General features: G+C 46.2%; 1 protein-coding gene across 1 annotated transcript in view; it reads right to left on the bottom strand.

Annotated features, from left to right (window-relative positions):
• Positions 1-1,187: 1,187 nt before the first annotated feature.
• Positions 1,188-21,854, bottom strand: part of SLC24A4 (solute carrier family 24 member 4) — a 175,615-nt gene continuing 154,948 nt past the window's right edge. The window contains exons 13-17 of the mRNA XM_002825038.6: positions 16,481-16,647; positions 12,621-12,735; positions 7,788-7,900; positions 7,326-7,391; positions 1,188-6,092 (exon numbers count right to left, since the gene is read on the bottom strand). Of these exons, the coding sequence (XP_002825084.5) occupies positions 5,940-6,092; positions 7,326-7,391; positions 7,788-7,900; positions 12,621-12,735; positions 16,481-16,647 (614 nt within the window). The 3' untranslated portion in view covers positions 1,188-5,939. The remainder of the gene's footprint in view (positions 6,093-7,325; positions 7,392-7,787; positions 7,901-12,620; positions 12,736-16,480; positions 16,648-21,854) is intronic.

Genomic DNA, 21,854 nt, shown 5'->3' with positions numbered 1-21,854 from the left:
AAAAAAATGAAAACAAATTAGCTGGATGTGGTGGCATGTGCCTGTAGTCCTACCTACTTTTCAGGAGGATCACTTGAGCCTAGGAGTTTGAGGCTTTCGTGAGCTGTGATCGAGCCACTGCACTCCAGCCTGGGCAACGGAGTGAGTCCCTTTCTCAAAAAGAAAAAAAAAAAAGCAACTGTTTGAATTCTAGCAACAGTGGGCATAGGTGTGGCTTAAGCCGGCATTTGTCACTGGGGTTATAACTAAGGAGCAGCCAATTCCCAGACCTGTAAATCCAAGGGATAGAAAAGCAACACAGCCAAGGGCTTGACTTTCCCACAGGCACAGTGTGGATTTTCAGCTCTCAGAGATGCCGCCCGTGGCCCTCAAATCCTGGTACCAGGGTAGGCCAGCAGCAGACATGTTCCTAGACTAGACAAAAGTATACTGTCAGCCCTGTTAAGAAGCAGGAGGAAGATTAATAACTTTGACAACTGGACACTGACACCGTGAGATTGAATAAAGAGCCTTAGAAACATGTAGGCGAAAGACAACCCGTGCCCCTGGCAGTGTGTGCTTGTGAATGTTTGAGGATTTAACAGAGACAATGGCACCTGGGAGCCATTTGTCATTGAAAAGTTAGGAGGTTTAAAACCCCTATAAAATAACCAAAGCCCTAAAACCTCTCAGCTGGCTTCCCTGGAAAGATAGCTCCACCCTGGTTGCAGAACGGGAGGGAAAAGCCTCCTCCTGATTCCGGGTGGGCACCCATTTCCTTGCGCTGGGAGCACAGTGACAGGCTGGACATCCTCCCATTAGCTACCCAGCCTAAAGCTGAGCACAAAACTAGTGTCCCAATTGAGTTTTCTTTATCAACAAGCAAACACAGCAACCTAAATCAAAATGCCTTTTTTTGGCCAGGTGTGGTGGCTCACGCCTGTAATCTCAGCACTCTGGGAGGCCCAGGCGGGAGGATCACTTGAGGTCAGGAGTTCAAAAACAGCCTGGCCAGCATGGTGAAACTCCTTCTCTACTAAAAATCCAAAAATTAGCTGGGCATGGTGGCGCATGCCTGTAGTCCCAGCTACCAGAGAGGCTGAGGTGGGAGAATCACTTGAACCCAGGAGGTGGAGGTTGCAACGAGCCAAGATGGCACCACTGCACTCGAGCCTAGGTGACAGAGCGAGACCCTGTCTCAAAAAAAAAAAAAAAAAAAAGCCTTTTTAAAACCTGTTCCGTGTGGATATGCCCTTTGGGGAACAGCTCTTTGCAGCAAGGCGAAGGGGCCCCCCACACAAGCCGGGCTGGTAAAGGCTGTGGCTCAAAGCGAACAGCAGAATCCCGTGTTCTCTGTCCTGTGGCACAGGCCTAGAGAAAGACCCCCTCACTCTTGTTCCCATATAACTGACACAGTGGGGAAGATTTTCCCAAAGGACAGGAAGGGCCCCTCTCCATGCTTTGAGAAGCCCCAAGGGAGGCTTTGTGCTTGAGGGGCTCACAGGATGAGCTGCAGAGACCAGGAAATCCTTCAGGTGCACACACATAAAGAGAGAGCAAGGGCAGCGCTTCAGGCTCAGGGGTAGGTGGGGGTTGATGGACTTACTGCCACCCAAGAGCTGCCCACAGAGCATTTTCAGAAATTTCTAGAAGTTTCTATGGGCACGGTGTGCTGAGAGGAGGACCACCTCACGTGCCCCACGTACTCCTGCTAACTGCCCCCAGCGGAGGATGGTTCCCATGGAAATCACATCTGGAGGGCATTAGAGAGACCATGAATATTTAAAGCATGGCATTTGGGTACAATCTCCTGAGGATTTTCACTCTAACAGGTAAGTTCTTTGTTTATTTGAGTCACACGCATTTGCTGAGAGTGGATCACAGGGACAGCACAGCCACCTTTTTCCAGCCAGGGAGAAGCATGGCCCAGAAGGAAAGGAAAGATGGGGATGTGAGACAAAAGACCAACCCCTCCCCAAAGGACCCATTCACCCAGGGCAGAAAGGTCTCTGCTTCTCAACTGCTGAATCCCAGGGGGAAAGTTCCAAAGTGTGGCAACAGAACCTTCCCAGTTCCAGTTTCCTAAGCCCCACTCGCCTGATCCCCATGGAGGGAAGGCACGGAAGGCAGCCTCAGCCGCTGGCGCTGGAATTCATTCGCTCTTGCTTTTTCCCAGGGGGGATGAACTCTGATCCTTTCCTGTCCCTCTCCCGCCCCTCTGTCCACCCCAGCTTTAAGGAGGGAGAGGGGCCCCAGGATTCAGAGAGGAGAAAGGACAGGCAGAAAGACGGGTATCCAGCAACGACACCCCCCACACCCTTCCCGAAATCCCGGTCTGCTTGGGGAGTCGGGCTTCTCTGAGAGATGGGCTCCTGCTGATGCGATTAGGCTTGCAAATCCCCATTAACAGGGAAGAGCAGGTGGAAGAAACCTGGACCCTGGGCCACCCAGGAACGGGCTTTGGTCAGGGTCTGCAGGACTGCCCTTGGGTGATACACACACCCCACCTGGTCAGGGAAGCTTGGTGCATTATCAGCTGCTTGGGTCTGTTAAGGCAGGGGACCGACAGGGGCAAAAGCAAGAAACAGTCCTAACAGGTGAGGGGTAAGGAGCAGGTGGAAATTCACAAGGGCAGGCTGGGTGCGGTGGCTCACACCTGTAATCCCAGTACTTTGGGAAACCAAGGTGGGTGGATCACCTGAGGTCGGGAGTTTGAGACCAGCCTGGCCAACATGGTGAAAACCCATCTCTACTAAAAATACAAAAATTAGCTGGGTGTGGCAGCGCACGCCTGTAATCCTAGCTACAGCCTCGGGAGGCTGAGGCACGAGAATTGCTTGAACCCAGGAGGCGGAGGTTGCAGTGAGCCAAGATGGCGTCGCTGCACTCCAGCCTGGGTGACAGAGTGAGATGCTGTCTCAAAAAAAAAAAAAAAGAGAAAAGAAAATTCAGAAGGGCAGCCAGCTCTGTGCATAAGGAGGAGACACAGGTGACAAGGGGAAGAGGCATGAAGGCCAGCAGACTGTGGGTAATAGGAAGGATGGGGTGGTTAAGGCGAGGACTGTGTCCTGCCCATCGTGCCCTTTATCACCAGTCTCTCATTGCAGCTGACCCAGAACCTTCCTCTAGGGCCAGGTTCTCAAGATACTGGACACCTTCCACCCTAACCACACTTGACCTGGTGAGGCAAAATTCCAAACCAGAAGTCCACAGGAACCACCTGCTCCTGTGTCTATAGGCATTTTCCATCTGAGTGCAATGGTTTGTGTTTTTTTTTTCTTTTCTGCCCCCAATGAGAAGAGCTAAATTCATTTTTTTAAACTGCCTATTTCTGTAGCAGAGTAATTATCCCATGCTAATGAGCTTTGGGAATAAAATAAAGTAATCCTGCGTAGTGATGAAAGCATAATTTAAAAATGAAAGCCTAATTAATCATGCAATTCTTTAAACTTGTGATGGAAAAATATTTAGTTAAAAAAGAGAATTTTCCACCTACAGTGTACATATAGTTTTCTAGATTTAATAAATGCATAGATCCTTTAAAGGAAGTTACATTGGCACGTTAAAGTCAAAAGAAAATTAGCCAAGAGGAGCATATTACATATTAAAAAACATTATTTTAGTTTCTAACTGCAACTTTAGAGACTAACAGTATCCATTTAGAATCTCAAATGTGTTCTGCTGAGGAAGAGGAGGGTAATTAGGATACGTGTGCTCTGAAAGCTACACAAGGCTTCAGAGAATTGAAAACCAGCAGGGACACCATCAAGGGCCACGTGGCCTGTGCCTTGTCATAGCTAAAAATAATTTTTGGTCCTTTTTTCAAGAAAAAATAGAGGCATTGGATAGGGACAGATATTAGGAAATGACCTGAGGAACCCAGGAGTCAATGATATATTGATGAGGTTTTGACTCAAACAGTAAGAACTAACCAGGAAGGTAAAGTCATACCCACACTCACTCCCCAAGTATGGCCAACTTACAGAGGCTGGCCTGGGAGGGGTGATGGACTGGGGCTTGGCCTCCCTTCTGCTATGACTGGCCATTGAACTAGAGACCCTTGACCTCTCCAAGACACTACTTTCTGTTAAGTGGGGAGAATAATCCCTACGTACATCACAGAGCAGTTTGGAGAATCAAAACAGAGACAGAAGCACTTTGGAACCTGGATGAGCCTGTAAGATCGGAGGAACCAGGAGAACTTAGCTATTAAGGGGACAGAGTGGTCCCAAGGGCTCTGAAATCCCTGCAGCTAGTTTATATTGGTGAATCTGCAGGGTCCCTGCCTTCCCTCTTTGCTGATTTCTTAGGAAAATCACCCTCATCCTCAAGTTGAAGACCACTGAGCCCAATTTCTAGGTAAAAAAACAAAAAGAGAAGCCTGAACTTGGTGTAGCTACGATACTAATACTGACGTGAATCCCAAATAGAAGCCTGGTGGTGGGGGTGAGGTCCTGTCGCAGGCTCATGCAACAGGGAACTTAAGGGACACAAGCACGAACACTTCCTCCTTTTGAAACTCAGGAGGCCCTAAAGAGCACAGTCAGAAATTCCAACCAGGGTCACGATCTTTGAGTCTCAGGAAGGGATTAGCTACTGGATTTAAACTCATCACCAAGTTTAAAGTGATGTCTGGTGAATCACAAAAAAATGTTCTTTCCTCTTACATCATCATGGGTAGTTCCCATACATTCATCCGTGCAAAATATCTCAATATTCAAAGTGCATCAAATCGGATAGACTTTTGCAATAGAAATATTAAAAAAATAAAAAACCTCTCTATAAAATTAATTGTGCTTTCTTTTTTAGAAACCATAAACCATAAATGGTTTGTATTCATAAATCTTTTAAATATATATTTGAGAGCTATCAAGTGGTCGAAAATTATTTTATATTTTTCTATCTAGTTTTGAGTCAGCCTCCCATTCTTGGCCTGTCACGTGTAGTAAACTACGTGGTTCCAGAAGCTTAGCTCTAAATATTCTAAATTATGATTTTCACACTTGCCTTCAGCTAACCAGAAAGCAGTTTGTTGTTTTTCAGGCAATCTCTCTTCTCGTCATTAACCAGCACTTCTGACACACTCAGTCCAGTTCAGCAGGCTATGAAATTTGTTGGGCATATAAATAACTGGAACTTTCAACAGGGTGGTTTTGAAACTAGAGCATTAACAAATAATTGACAAACCCACAAGGACAGTGCATTGTGTCACATAGAAGATCTGGAAAGTACAGCTGTAAACTATAATCTCCAGTCTCTGAGTTAGCACCTTTCCACGTCAGTCTCTTACCTTTTTCCCTATTCCAAACCAAACACCTCAGTGCCAATGCAAGACGGCGTACAGAGGATTTGTGTCTTTACGATCATTGCTTTTTTGGTGTGTATCATGATCCTTTCATATGGAATGATAGTTTTCAAGTATGATGACCTATATGATGTTTCATTTTTTAATATTTCATTGCTTATTCTCTGAATGCATCAATAAAAGTGAGAAGAATATTCACTCATTTTCTCTCTTCCACAGAAAAAAATTATTTTCATTCTTCCAGTTTTTCCAGGAAAAGGGCCCTATGAGATCTTGTGCTCACAAATGACCTCATTTCTGAGGCTGCCTGCAGAACAGAAAGACAAACTGCATGCAGAAGTCCTTCTGACTAAAGTGTGCAGGAGAGATGAGATGCTTGGCACATCTCCGTAGTTGGCAGCTCAGGGGTCTTCGAAGCTGCTCAGATAATGGCCCCCAAATCCAGCCTTGCAGGGGCGGAACTCCAAGGAGGAGGAGGATGCCCAGCAGCCTGGCCTGTGACCAGACAAAGACCACGATGGCTCTTCCTTCCGGTGTGTGAAAGAACGGACAGTGGCTGCCTATGCAGGAGAGACCTGTGGTGGGGGAAGGAGGGGAGAGGAGGACGCCAGTGTCACAGAGTGTCCAGATCAGCTCCCAGGGGCGCGACTCAGTGCTAATCGTCTTCCCGGCACATCGGCAAGTTGACGAAGGTAAAGACGTTAAACTCTATCATTATGGAGAAGCACAAGAAGATGGCGTAGAGAACCAGCACGTAGACACCCAGCTTCCGGTCCAGTCGCCACTTGTTTAGGTGGATGCCGAGGACCTGGGAGGACAGAGTGCGGAACTGGGCTTGCAGGGCAAAGAAATACAAGAGGCATTTCTACTGGAAAGCGACACCTGTGTGGGGAAGCCTAGAACATTCTGCAGAATGTGGGCAAGTACAGCGGGGTGCTGTAGGATGATCCTCAGTTTGACCAGAATAAGCCCTAGAGGGCTTAGACTTGCCCCATGAAAGGGCGAGTCTGTCCTAGCCGCATTGACTCAGGGACACACAGCAGCCGCCCTCATGGGACCGGCCCTCCCCAGGCAGGCACGTCATTTCCTCCCGGCTGGTCGTAGGCATGTTGTCCTCCTTGCCCAGGCCTTCTCTAGAGACAAACGCGGGCTTTAGCTGGATGACCCCTGTGCTTCAGAGCGTGGAACCATGGTCTTTTCCCTTGTCTCCTTAGCACAATTTCCAAGGCTCCTATGGACCCCTGGCTGGGCAAATGTCTGCTTGAGCCATCTTTCTGTCTCTGTGTGTGTGTGTGTGTGTGTGTGTGTGTGTGTGTGTGTGTTTGGGGTAGAGGGTTAAAGCACAGAATTATCTTACATTCCTCCCTGATCCTTCTACCTTTCCTTCCACTCCCTTCCTCCTTGTCCCTCAATCAAGGCTTCCTGGGACTGGATCCCAGGAACCTCACTGGAGCATTGCGGGTAAAAAGTCAGAGTTCCCTAAGGACAGACCAACCTGGGTTCAAATCCTAGCTTTGCCATTGCCCAATTCTGTGACCTTGGGAAAGTTAACCCCTGAGCTCCGATTTCTTCTGCAATGGGAATGACAGCACCTCCCTCATCGGGTGGTTGTAAGGATAGAATAAAGTGACGCTGAAGTCAAGTGCTCAGCACAGACCTGGGCACATGGGGTAGGGAGGCCTCGATTATTCCGACGTGCCATCCTGAGGGATGTCATGCCTCCCATTTGTCAGCTCAGATGCGCAGGGGAGGATCTCTGTCCTACTGGCACTAGAGAGGAACTGGAACAGGCAGCAAGAAAGGAAATGCAATTCGCTTCCTCTGGGGACCTCTTATGTACTCAGGAAAAGCACAGCGAGGGTGCCAATGCTCCTGGCAAAGACTGGACTTGGGTGTGTCTATGAACGTTTACATTTTCTTGCCTTTATCCTTCATTACCAAGGGAAGTGACAGGGGTGTTCAGAGTCACGTAAGTGACGAGGCGGAATCAGATGACATCAAGTATGCATGAGGCATCTGTTTTGGAATTGTAAAGACTCACGGTGAGAGCAACAGAGCCCAGCAACAGGACCACGGAATAGACCAGCCCCCGGCTGTTGATCTTCACCTGGAAAATCAAACACACGTGCCCTGAGTCTCTTGACTGCTCAGAGCCAATCCATCCAGAAATCCTAGTGTGCCTGGGCCAATGCATTCCCTCATCAGGAAAACACAGGTGTTTACAGGTGACCACATGGTCGTGGAGGGTCAGGAAAATATAGATTCAAGTCACGACCCTGCTCAACTGAGGAGACGGCCTGGGATGGGGAGAGGCACGCCAGCGGGCTGAGGTGAGGAGTGGAAGTGCAGACATCCCTAAGGTGCTCTAGAAGCCGCTATGGAAAATGGGTGTCTGAGTGCCAAGGAGAAGAGGAGGTCATCTCCCAGAGCCTCTGGCTGGAACTGGGCCAACACCACTATCATTCTGGGTAAAACACATCTGTTCAAGGTGAGAGGAACTTACTGTTGATCCGTAATTAACAACCATGGTCTGCAGGCCCCACGGTACGCCAAGTCCTACCAGGATGTCAAACACGTTGCTTCCTATGGTGTTGGAGACTGCCATGTCCCCAAGGCCTGCAGGGGACAACAACACATTTATTTTATAAGAGCAGATCACCAGAAGCCTGTATTCTTTCTCCTAACTGTTCTATCAGTGCCATTCCTTGGAAAGGAATTCCTTCTGCAAGGACCTTACATTTCTAAACCTTTTCATAAGGCCTCAGATCCATGCCCTTCCTGAAGCCTAAAGGGGACTATTATGGGTTGACTGTGACCCTCCAAATTCATATGTTGAAGTTCTAACCCTCAGTACCTAAGAATGTGGCTTTATTTGGAGATAGGGTCTTTATAGAAGTAACAGGTTAAAATGAGGTCTTTAGGGTCTTAATCCAATATGACTGGATTTTTTCTTCACAATAAAAATAAACTCATGCCAGTGTTCAGTAACCAATAACATCAATTCATTCAAATTTAATGACAGTTTTATTAAGCTAAGAATCTCATGTCACACAGCATTTGCAGTGCAGGAGGTCACAGTTATTAAAAAAATAAATAGCGGAATAAATATACTCATTATTTACAACTTTTCAACTCGATGATCCTGCTTTGCCCGTTAGAGAGAGAATGAACAAAGATGGCGGTGTTCAGCTCAGCGTGCCAGAACGATCTTGGGGTGACTTGAACAATGTGTGAACAGCCCCAGAAGTTCTTGGTTTTAGTTGTTTTTAAGGAGGTTCTTTCAGGACACAAGAGTCCTTATAAAAAGGAGAAATTTGGACACACAGGGAGAACCTGGGCAAAGATGAAGATAGCCAAGGACAGAGAGGCAAGAGGGGCCTGGGACAGATTCTCCTTCAGGCTTCTGGCCTTCGGAACCACGAGACAATACACTTCCGTTGTTTACGGCACCCCGTTTGTGGGAACAACAGCCTAGCAGATGCACGCGGGCCCTTCACGATCTCTCCTGCCAGGCTCGTCAGCTGATGTTCTATGAGGACTCCCAGCCACTGCACCTCACTTCATGTACCCAGCTACCCTGGGCTGGAGGCCGGAGTGGGGCATAACCTCACGTGACAGAAGATGAAACTGAGGCTTGGGATGTGCCCAAGGGCACAGTTTGCAGGCGGCCCAAGGTCACCTGGTACAGCATCCTTTTTACCAAGCCTTGAAGCATATTTGGGACCCAGGCAACAGCACCCACGACCCTGCCTGGGAATCATAGGATATTGGATTTTATGCCCTGGTAGTTTCTAAGGGTGAGCTCTCTTTCCCCAACCAGGCTAGAAGCACATCAGAGGCTGGGGCCCATGTCCTCGTCCTTCCCCTTCCTGTCCAGCTGTCCAGTATCCAGCTAGCCACACAATCAGGAAGTCAGTAACTGGAGAGGCATATAATTAAGAAAGCAAACTTTTATAAGTAAGACTTGTACTGGCTGGAATCTGCCCTAACCCGGCCACTTAGCCATACTTCCACACCACTGTCCTAACCTGGCACACATACGCATGTTTTTGGAATGAACAAACCTGAAACGCAAATGCCTAGAACCACAACATTGCTTTGGTAGCTGGCACACACGGCAGCCAGCGCAGATCGGCACCCACACAGGTGGCCCATCTCTGTTCGACTGCCAGCCCACCTATGTTGCATAGCTAGGTCACCTCTTCGTCCCCTGCTTGTTGCTGTCATCTGTTGACCCCTTATACTCCTCCTCCCAGCCTGCCCCAGGCACTTCTCTGAGTGACTTCAAAATCTCTTAGCTTAGTCCTGTTAGGAGTGGCGTCTCTGGGAACCCGGCCTTCTGGTCTCTCAGTGTCTGGTAAGATGCGGGAACATGCAGCAACTATTGTGGCCCAGTTAGTTGCACCTGGTGAAACGGCAGGCAGTCCGGCAGGTCAGGCGGGTAGGAAGGTGCCTGAGTTTGCAGAGGAGGGGATGAGCGGGTCTCAGGTTTGGTGGACTTCCCGCTCTGCACAAACGGGGCTGCCGGCAGCTGTGTGAGCCTTTGAGGACTTCTAGGGCAGTGCAACTCAAATTTTAGTGAGAACAGGAATCACCTGGGGGTCTTGTGAAAATGCAGATTCTGATTCAGTGGGTCTGGGGCAGGGCTTGGGAGTCTGCATTTCATCAGCTCCCAGGTCAAGCCGATGCTTGGGGCTAGGACCATGCTTTGTGCCGGGGGTCTGGAGGGAGGCCCGGATATGGTGCCTCTGGTTAGAGCACATGCTGCACAGCCTCCTGGTTTGTGCAGCAGGCTCTGAACAGGGGTTCCTGGATCTTTTGTCATCAGGAAGCTATTTTTTTTTTCTTTTTGAGATGAAGTCTCCCTCTTTTGCCTAGGCTGGAGTGCAGTAGTTCACTGCAACATCTGCCTCCTGGGTTAAAGTGATTCTCCTGCCTCAGCCTCCTGAGTAGCTGGGATTACAGGTGTGCGCCACCATGCCTGGCTAATTTTTTTTATTTTTAGTAGAGACGGGGTTTCACCATGTTGGCCAGGCTGGTCTTGATCTCCTGACCTCAGGTGATCCGCCCACCTCGGCCTCCCAAAGTGCTGGGATTACAGGCACGAGCCACCGCACCCAGCCAGGAAGCTATTTTTAACCACGTTTGTTGGAGTCCCTCTCAATCATATCAATGTTACCCTGAGGACAATTACGCACCCTCCACCCCGGCCTCACCCTTCCTCAGTTTCTGTACTTCCACATTTCGCTGTACCCACTCTGAGATGATGTGCTGCTTGAGAGCCCCATCTGTCCCTTGGTCCTAAAAGAGACCCTTTGTTGATCTTATTGGGACACTCCCCACTCCTGCAAGCCCTTAAACTTCCAGCACCCTAACACCCCTCCCTAGCCTGAACTCCAGGGCCAGTTGTTTAAACTGCACATTCCCTTGTCCCTTGACCTTCCACTGTGTCCACCCAGCTGACTCTGGGTAGGGATGAACTTGTCATCTGTGCACCGCTGGAGCCGGCATGACTGAATCCCACCAAGTTCATGTCGCTGAACATCGGCCAGGACCCCGGTGCTCACCAGCTTTCCTTGTACTCACTGTACTGGGCTGAGTACCCTGCCCCCATTCATGTCCATCTGGAACCTGTGAATGTGACTTTATTTGGAAATAGGGTCTCTGAGGAGGTACTCAAATTAAGGTAAGGTCATACTGAATTAGGGTGGGTTCTAATCTGATGACTGGTCTCCTTATAAGAAGGAGGAAGTCTGCCAGGTGCAGTGGCTCATGCTTGTAATCCCAGCACTTTGGGAGGCTGAGACAGGTGGATCACTTGAGGCCAGGAGTTTGAGACCAGCCTGGCCAACATGGTGAAACCCTGTCTCTACTAAAAATACAAAAATTAGCTGGGTGTGATGGCGAGTGCCTGTAGTCCTGGCTACTCGGGAGGGTGAGGCAAGAGAACTGCTTGAACCCGGGAGGCAGAGGCTGCAGTAAGCCGAGATCACGCCACTGTACTCCAGCCTGGGTGACAGAGTGAGACTCCATCACAAAAAAAAAAAGAAAAAAAGAGGAAGAAGGAGAAGGAGGAGGAGGAGGAGGAAAGGAAGGGAGGAAGGAGAGGAGGAGGAAGAGGAGGAGGAGGAGGAGCAGGAGGAGGAAGTCGACACAGACATACCAAGGGAAGAATGCGGTGTGAAGGCAGAGGCAGAGATTGGAGTGATGCAGCTACAAGCCAGGGAGACCCAAGGATTGCGCGACCACTGGAAGCTACGAAGGGGCAAGGAAGGGTCCTCTCCTAGAGCCTTCAAGGGACCATGGCCCTGCTGACACCTGACTTTCAGACTTCTAGCTGCCAGAGCTGTGAGACAATGAACTTCTGTCATTTTAAGGCACCCCGTTGTGGCACTTTGTTATGACTCCCCTAGGGAACTAACATGCTCACATCAAAGGTCACTCAGTTAAATTCCATTCCTCCCTCAGCTGCTGTCCCTAACTGTCCCCATTCTCTGTCAGGGCCCTGCCGACCAGCAAACGTACTCCCACTCTTCCTTTCCCTCACCTCATGGTTTCTCAGGTGCAACTCTCTAACCAACCAATCAACCCTTTATCTTGGAGGAATAACACGTCCTGTCCCTCTTCCCAAAGCCAACCTTTCTCTTTGGGCACTGTTCTCTTCTCCTGTCTCCTGTGAGATTTTACGCCATTATTCACCCATCCCCATCCCTACACTTTCAAACTCTGTGCTGTGAGGAAGATCTGTGGGTGTCCATGCTGGGATGCTACCTTGCTAGCAGAAAAGGAGAAGTCAGTAAAACCTGCACTTGTTACAGCTCTTTTGTTCCACCATCAAAGCTCATACACTCACTCCTTGTGTTGCTCAGCCCATGCCACGTAGTAAGCCCAAAACAAACACCACCAAACAAACCAAAACATTACATACGTTCTAGAGGTCAGAAGAAGAATGGGGGAGTTGGATGTATAGGATGCCAGTGCTTTGCCTTTCTGGGACCAGAATGTTTCTTGTTATTAGCTCATTTGCTGTATAAAGTCTGGGTTTGGCCTCTGTTCAATCTCACATTGACTGCTGACCTCAGAACATTTTTGTTTTTATACAACCACTCTAGCAAAAGCATCTAGATAGAGGTCTGGAGGAGTTCATCTTGGTAGCATTCTCTCCGTGAATGGAATCTAATAAATGATGCTTTCTAGATGTTGCAGTTTTTCTCCATAGCAGGACTTGACAACTGCCAGTCATAAGAGCCACAACTTGGTCAACTATAAGTCAGGCAGGGATGAGGACACAGCGGCCTGCACTGCATGACTATGAGGGCTGAGGCATAATCCATACCTTGTCTCGCCACAATTAAGCTGGCCATGCAGTCTGGAACACTTGTCCCTGCTGCCAGGAAAGTAATGCCCATGATGACATCCGGGATCCCAAGTGTGTATCCGATAATAGTCACCTGCAGAATGCGGGGTGGAGACATGAACTCTCAACCAACAATGTGTGGACTAAAGAAATATTCCTAGTATTAGAGACACTGTAAGCATAGGAAACAGTTATTTTAGAATTACTGGGGCTGCCTCTTTTAAAACAAAACAAAACAAAACAAAACCCACTGAACTATAAGGCTAAGAAGCCAAAGCATGGAAGGATGGAAGGAAGGAAGGTCTGGAGTGTGCACATACCAGAGTGCTCAGGACCAGGGATGCCACATGAACCCTGCTTTACCCTGGACTCCATGCCCAGGCCCGCTGAGCCCTCCAACACTCAGGCTTCAGACAGGGAAGCAGATTCAAGTCCAGGGCCCTGGCGGCTGGTCTTGGCTCTGCCCTGACTATCTGCGTGACTTTACAGAAGTCATTTCTTCTCTTTGGTCCTCAGTTTCCCCAACTGCACAAGCGTTCTGGGGAAATGGACAATCCACTTCCAAAGCCTCTCCCTTTTGACACTGATATTCAAGAATCATTCTTCCAAAGTCTTGGGGGTGAGAGATGTATTAATAAAAGGGGGGGGTGTAGAGGATGGACAGGTGGGGCTTCACTGCTTGCTGGAGCCTCACCAGGACATAGGGAAAGTAAGCACAGGGTGCTTAGGTGGGCACATCTTGCATAAGCAGAGATCAAGGCTACCATGGGCACTGTCTTCTTTACAGAATTTTACCGTCAAGGCCATTCTACTCCCCCAAACTGAGGCTATCTGAAGTTCAAACCCATAGGTAAGAGTGCCCCAGTAAAGTGGTTCCGGTGACCCCATGATCCTGGTTTAAGAAACAAGGGTGGGGTTTATACATCAAGGTGGTGGGGGTTGGAGTGTCCTGTCTCACTGATAATTAGCAGAACTAATTTAATCATATGGTTATTTTCTGTAACTAAAGAAGAATTTCACATATTCATTAATTTGATCTTCCTGATTCTCACACCCACTCAAATGTCATGAAATACTTTTTTTTTTTTACTTGTAATGTTGTTTTGGGAATATACTTCAGTAAGAGAAATCACTGGATCCTTTCTTTAAAATGTAAAGATGAACTGGCCTTTAATTTTATTCAGAAAAATTAAAAATTGCAAATCCAATTCACTCAAGGCACAGTTTTCATTATCTCTGATTGTCATCTTTTTCTAGGGAGGTTTTTTTGTTTTTTGTTTTTTTTTTGTGAGACAGGATCTTGCTCTGTTCCACAGCCCAGGCTGGAGTGCAATGGATTGACCATGGCTCACTGTGGCCTCAACCTCTCAGGTTTAAGCAATCCTCCCACTTCAGCCTCCTGAGTAGCTGCAACTACAGGTGCATGCCACCCTGCCTGGCTAATTTTTTAATTTTTTGTAGACACAGGGTCTCACTATGTTGCCCAGGCTGGTCTTGAACTCCTGGGCTCAAGTGATCCTCCTGTCTTGGCCTCCCGAAGTGCTGGGATTACAGGTGTAAGCCACCACACCCAGTCTCTAGGGAGTTTAGACAGTAACTAATTCCAGATCTTCCCCATCCCCCATATGGAGTGGGCTGTGGGGACTTTAATCTTCATCATGGAAGCATGGAAACGGCATTGCTGCATCTCATGGTGAAAATGGCTAATATTTACTGTCATGAGCAACCAGCCGTGCTGCAAACTCAAATCACAATGCTTCAACAAGATGAAGCAAGATTAGGTTGAAACTGGGTATAATGCACACAACACTAATTCAACACAAGAAGGGCACTATAAGAAATCACACTACTCAGTGGCCAAACTGTGTATTATTCAGCAATGCTCATGATCATCTGACTGTTACCAGGTAATCACCCTTAATTGGCTGTTGGTTTCAATAAGTGGCTAACTACTGGATGCTTCTGACACGGTCTAACCAAACTGTTTTGGGCTGGGAGTAGGGTATGAAAGGGAGTGGTCAGGAGGGACATGCATGAGGTCCTGGGGGACTTGAATGTTCAAGTGTCCCCATGTCCCCCATTCAGCTGAACCAAGGCCAGGGTGTTCTAAGTGTGAGTGCCTGGGGCTGGGGCAGATGCTGGAGTCCTGGAGGCTTGGAGTGGTTCCGTCCCTCCTGAGTTACATGACTTGTTTCATTCACTAAAACACAATCACAGAGTCCCTCCTGAGCTTCCTTTTGGGATACAGAGCTCTAAGCAGGTACCAGGAGAAAGGGAGAAAGGGAGCAGGCTGGGGGCAGCGCCTTCCACCAGCTGGTGTCTTGGGGAGGCTCTGCCACAGGGACAGGAAGGCTGCTGCATGAGTAAGGACACTCACAGAGGCTAGGGCAGGTCTCTGATCAGCCTGAGGAAGCATTTGAGGTGAGGGAGCCGGCCAAAGGGTGGGATTTCAGGAAAGCACAGGCAAAATGGCTCCCATACACTGTTTAGAATTCCAGCAATGCGCTGGGAGGGATGGGGGGAGGTGTGATTGGGTTGGGAGAGGGAAGAGACAGGATTGGCCAAGTGCCTAGAATGTGCTTTTCATTCTCCCAATGGCCTTGTAAGAGAGCGATGATCACCCCCACTTCATAGAGGGAGTCACCAGCTTCCGTGGTTTGCAAGGGGTAGGACTAGGATTCAGTGCTGTTCTCATGTGATCCAGGATCCTTTGTTCCCCACCAAACGACACAGTTTCTCTGGAGTTAAGAGAAAGGTGGCCCCTGGGCCAGCATGGAATGTTTACTGACCCTGCTGTCTCTCATGTCAAGATCGCTTGCCTTCTCTGCTGCTGGTGTCAGGCATTAGGAGGAGAATAAAGGGACTCGATGCTAACCACTAGGGTGTAAGGGGCCGAGAGTGAGTTTCACAATCAACAGAACTGCAGCCATGCTGGAACCGCTTCCCCTCTCTTTGCTCCTGGGAATGAGGAGGAGAAGCAGGGACCCCATTAGGTGGTACACAGAGAGTGGGAAAGGAGGCTCCTGTGTGGCCTGATCCAGCCCAGCCCAGCCGATGAAAGGTTTATATGGGGACTTGTCCTGTATGGCTATAGGAGCTTATGAGGAGCTACACCAATGCCTCTCTGCCTGCAAAACTCCCATCCAACGAAATCTGAAAAGTCCAGTAGCAAACTGAGAGGCAGCTTACGGTAGTAGTTGAGATCATGGGCTTAGGAGATCAATACCTGGGTCCTAATCCTAACTCTAGCACTCACTAACTATGTAACCTTGGGGAAATTACTCAATTTCTCTATGCCTCGATTTCCCCCATTCGTTAGATGGAGATAATAGCACCCATCCCATGGGGTTGTTATGAGGATAAGAAAGAGTTTATATGAAGTGATTAAACCAGCACCAGCGCATCGGTGGGGGGAGGAGCATTCCTGGGCAGCAGCATGGAACAAGCTGCCTTATGTTCAACCTCATCTCCTTTGACTCCAGTCTCCTTCCTTCACATTCCCTTGGGACCCTGGAAACCAAGGGGGCTTGGTGATCATCCACCTGTCATATTGCTCTGCCTATAACACCAGAACAGTGTGATTTAGGCTACCTGTGCAAAGGTTGGTCTCCTTCCCTCACACTCAAAGGCAGGCACTGTGCTGTGTCTCTGCAATCCGGGTACCTGGCACAAAGTCATGCACCTCATTCAAACCCTTTTCTACTGAGAAATACGCTGTGGTCAGTGAGGCCAGTGACTTGCCCAAAGGTGGCACAGCAGTACCTGTGGTTAGCCTTGAACCCAGCTCCCCACCTCTCCCTGTCTGTGCACACAGTCCACCCCCTGCTCCCCCCACTCACCAGCCACACCATGATGTAGGAGAACACAGCGATCCACAGCGTGGCGGTGATGAAGGTGACCATGAAGAACTTCTCCCAGCGGGGCTTGCTGCAGTTGGGAATGGTGACGCACAGGAGGAAGATGAGGGGCCAGGTGAACACCCACTTGACCTTGTCCCCTCTGGCCTCTGCAGGGTGAAGGGGCAGAGCGAGAAAGGAGGGGGAGAGAAAGACACTGGGTAACACACCTGCCAGTCTACCTGTCGGTTTAGTCTTCAAGCTAAATAAGAGAATGCCACCGATGTGACTCTAGGCAACTGACCTTGCAGAATCACAGAACTCCATAATGTCACCCTGGAAGTGGCAAGACAATTCAGTAAGTGTTTGTTGCTTGAATAACTTAAGTCATTCCAAATCCTTCATTTGACAGGATAAGGAAAGTGAGGCTGAGTGGGAACAGACTCACCCAGAGGAGCTGGAATGGGGATGTGAGTTATGGTTGGGCTTTGGAGACAGACAGCCCTGGGCTGGAAGCCAAAGGACCTTGAGAATCCCAGCTCTACTTCCTCCTCTGACAATAATAGCTTAGATGTAACAACAACAGGGCAGCAATAATCAACACATCCAGCATTTGCCATGTGCTGCAGGCACAGTGCTAAGTGCTTTGCATCTTACTGGTTTCCTCATCTGTTATATGAGAAAGTTATCTCCTTCTTGGTTGTTGCAAGAATGATGTGACAGAGTGTACATAAAACACCCAGCACACGGGGCCTGGCACACAGCAGGTGCTTTGGAAATCTCAGCTCCTTTGTCCCAAGGTCATGTAGTCAAGACTGGTGCAAGACTAAATGTGTGCCCTGGCTGGCAGTCCAGATCTCACTGGCCCCTAACAAGGGAATCCAGAAACAATTCAATGGAGGAAAAGAGGCCTCATAAGCCATTGAGTGTAAGCATAGTTTCCTTAATAAGCCACTGAATATAGGTGTGCACAAGCAGGTTAAAAATTGGCCTGCTCGTCAATGAAATGGTGGAGGAAGGACTTCTGCAATTTTTATTTTTTGTAGAAGCATTGAGAACAACAGCAAAAAACTGTCAGAATCAACATTTTCAGGGCTCTGGAATTAACCTAAGGTTTGCAGCAATCCAGGGAATGTCTATTTAAAAAAATCAGTTAGACCTTAGTAAGAACAGTGAACTCTGTGGAGTTTTAACTTTCCCTATTTTTATTCCTTCTTGCCAGGTCTGGAGTAGCCTTGAAATCTAGCAGCATGCAACCACATTGAAAAACAGCAGGCTAGCAGCCACAAGAGGGGGCAGAACAAGGTTGGAGGACCTCCCAAGTTCATTCCCATAGAATTGTTATTATTTGACCTGTCTGGTGGTTTCTTAGAAGACTCCACTTTCAAGGCTGTCTTTATTTTACCAGAATCTGAGCTTACCCATTGTGAATGGCTTTTTTCTTGGAGGTGTTTGTCAAAAACAATTAGAGGCAATTATTAAATCATGTTGCTGGGAGTGGCATATGACAGCTGGGACAAATAGGTTAACCAAAAAGCATAAAAGGAAAAGCTGGGAAATGAGACATCCACAGTGGGCTTTGAAAAGCTCCTAGATATCTCTGAGAATCTAACAGACCATAAGCATGCACAGGGCTGTGCCCAGGGTTCTTCACATGCTCAGGAAAGACTCGAGACTGCTGTAAGCTTTCACCTCTGCCTAACTTTGAGGCTCTGTGCAAATAAGAAGGAAAGGCTACTGCGGAGTTGTGAACTACCCGCCCAAGTGTTGGAGGCATGCCCCAAAACACATACAGAGTCCCTTGGCAAAGACTGGGAGATCGATTGGATCCAGGAACCTAGGGAATTCTCTGTCTAATCATTAGCTGACCTCTAGGCTAACCTAGCAGAGACTTCAGTGGCCACACACAACAAAGAATATGAATTTTACAGAATTAGTTTAGAAAAGTCACTAAACAAGCAACAATAATAAAGAGTAACAACCACAAACCCTAGAACAGGAGATAATCTCCTGTTCTCCAACCACAATGGAACAGAATTAAAAACCAATAACAGAAGAAAAACTGGAAAATTCACCAATACATGGGAAATGAAATAACATACTCCTAAATAAAGGGTCAAATAAGAAAGCACAAAAAAATAGAAAATACTTTGAGATGAATCAAAAAAATGTAACATACTAAAACTTGAGATATACTGAAAACAGTACTTAGAGAGGAATGTATAGCTGTAAAATACCTATATTAAAAAAGGGAAAGATCTCAAATCAATGACCAAACCTTTCTCCTTACAAAAAATAAAAGAAGAAGAGCAAATAAAGTCCAAAGAAAGCAGAGGGAAGGAAAAGAATCAAGGTTAGAGTGAAAATAAATGAAATAGAAAATTAAAAAAATACAAAGAATCAAAGAAATTGAAAGTTGCCTCTTTGAAAAGATCAATAAAATTGACAAACCTTTAGCTAGACTGACCAAGAAAAAAAGAGAGAAGATTCAAATTACTAAAATCAGGAATAAAACAGGGACATCACTATGAACATTACAAAAATAAAACAAATTATTAGGGAATACTACAAACAATCCTAACAGACAAAATTCTACAAAGGTACAAACTACCAAAACTGACTAAGAAAGGAATAGAAAATCTGAATAGATTTAAAAGAAGATTGAAACAGCAATTTAAAATTTTCCCTTAAAGTAAAGCCAGGACCATATGGCTTCATGGTGACTTCTACCAAATGTTTAAAGAAGAATTAACATGACTCCTTTGCCAACTCTTTCAAAAAATAGAACAGTAGGGAACACTTCCCAATTTATTCTATGAAGCCAGTATTACTTTGATACCAAAAGCAGACAAAGACATCAAGAGTAAAGAAAACTACAGACCAATATCCCTTATGAATACTGATGCAAAAATCCTTAACAAAATTCTAGCAAACTGGAATCCAGTAACATATAGATAGGATTATACACCACCACCAAGTGGGATTTATCCCAGGAATGAAAACTTGATTTAACATACACAATTCAATCAACGTAAAACATTACGTTAACAAAATAAAGGGTAAAACTACACAATCCTCTAAACTGCCACAGAAAAGACATTTGACAAAATTCAACACTCTTTTATGATGAAAATACTCAACAAACTAGGAACTGAGGGAACCTTCTCAACTGGGTAAAGGGCATCTATGGAAAACCCACAGCTAGCACTTACACTTAACGATTAAGATTGAAAGCTATTACAACCCTCCCTTCCCCATCTCACTGCAAAATCAGGGACAAGATGAAGATGTCTGCTCTTACTCCTTCAACACTGAACTAGAGATTATAGCCAAGAAAATTAGGCAAGAAAAATAAATAAAAGTGATTCAGATTGGAATGGAAGAAGTAAAACTATCCCTATTTGTAGATGACATGATCTTGTATATAGAAAACTCTAAGGAACCCATTAAAAACTATTAGAACTAATAAACAAGTTTGGCCAGTTTGTAAGATATGTAATAAATTTACAAAATTCAGTTGTGTTTTTATACATTAACAATTCAAAAATAAAATTAAGAAAAAATTTCCATGTACAATGCCATCAAAAAATTTAAAAACCTAACATTTATGCGACAAAAGTAGTAGAGGATTTGTATGCTGAAAACTACCAAACATCATTGGAAGAAATTAAAGAAGACCTAAATAAATGAGAAGAAATCCTGTTTATGAATTGGAAGGCTTAAAATGGTTAAGATGGTAATATTCCCCAAACTTATGTATACATTCAGTGCAATCCCTATCAAAATCCCAGGTAGCTGAGCAGAAATTGACAAGCTGAGACTAAAATTCATATGAAAATATAAGGAACCCCCAAATAGCCAAAACAATCTTGGAAAAAAAAAAAAAAACAAAGCTGGGAAATTTACACACTGTGATTTTAAAACTTAGGACAAAGCTACAGTAATCAGGAGAGACTGCTACTGGAAGAATGGAATAAAATTCTGAGTCCAGAAATAAACCCAGATATTTAAGGGTTTATTTATGGACTCGACATTTACTGGCATAAGAATGGAATAAAATTTTGAGTCCAGAAATAAACCCAGGCATTTAATATGTTGATATTTGACAAGAGTATCAAGACAATTCAACAGGAAAACAGTAATCTTTTCAACAAATGGTGCAGAGACAGCTGGATGCCCATAGGCAAAAGAATGAAACTGGTGCTCTATCTTATACCATACACAAAAATTGAATTAAAAAATGATTAAGACCTAAATATAAGAGCTACAACTATAAAATAACATGAGCACAACTCTTTATGACCTTGGATTGGGCAATGATTTCTTAAATGACACCAAAATCACAAGCAACAAAAGAATAAGTAAATTATATTTTATCAAAATTAAAAACTTTTGTGATTCATAGAATACTATTAAGAAAGTGAGGCTGGGGCTGGGCACAGCGGCTCATGCCTGTAATCTCAGCACTTTGGAAGGCCAAGATGGGCAGATCACCTCAGGTTGGGAGTTCAAGACCAGCCTGGCCAACATGGTGAAACTCTGTCTCTACTAAAAATACAAAAATTAGCCGGGTGTGGTGGCGCATGCCTGTAATCCCAGCTACTTGGGAGGCTGAGGCAGGAGAATCACTTGAACCCAGAAGGCAGAGATTGCAGTGAGCTAAGATCACACCACTGCACTCCAGCCTGGGAGACAATGCAAGGCTCTGTCTCAAAAAAAAAAAAAAAAAAAAAAGAAAAAAAAAAAAAGAAAGAAAGGCTGGGCACAGTGGCTCATGCCTATGATCCTGCACTTTGGGAGGCCAAGGTGGGAGGACTGGTTGAGGCCAGGAGTTCAAGACTAGCCTGGGCAACATAGTGAGACCTCATCTCTACAAAAAATACAAAAACTAGCTGGGCATGATGGCCTTTTAGTCTCTACTACTTGGGAGGTTGAGGTGGGAGGATTGCTGTAGCCTAGGAGTTAGAGGCTGCAGTGAGCTATGATTGCCATTGCACTGGGCAACAGAGTGAGGTCTTGTCTGGAAAAACAAAACAACAACAACAAAAACAACAACAACAAAAGGAAAAGATAGACTGTGAAAATACTACCTATTGAATGGAAAAAAATCATTTTGCAAATAATATATCTGATAAGGGTCTATTGTCCAAACTATATAAAGCACTCTTACTACTCAACAATTTAAAAAACCCAATTTTCTTAAAAAAGGCAAAGTGTTTGAATAGACAGTTCTCCAAAGAAAATGGTCATTAGGAAAATCTAATTCAAGACGATTTCACAGCCACAAGTATTACTAGAATAAAAAACATAAATAACAAGTATTGGTGAGGGTGTGGGAAAATAGGAACCTTCATACATTGCTGATAGGAATGTAAAG

Source organism: Pongo abelii, chromosome 15 (assembly GCF_028885655.2).
Source record: "Pongo abelii isolate AG06213 chromosome 15, NHGRI_mPonAbe1-v2.0_pri, whole genome shotgun sequence".
NCBI lineage: Eukaryota > Metazoa > Chordata > Mammalia > Primates > Hominidae > Pongo > Pongo abelii.
This window is presented reverse-complemented; position numbering and strand designations above follow the sequence as displayed.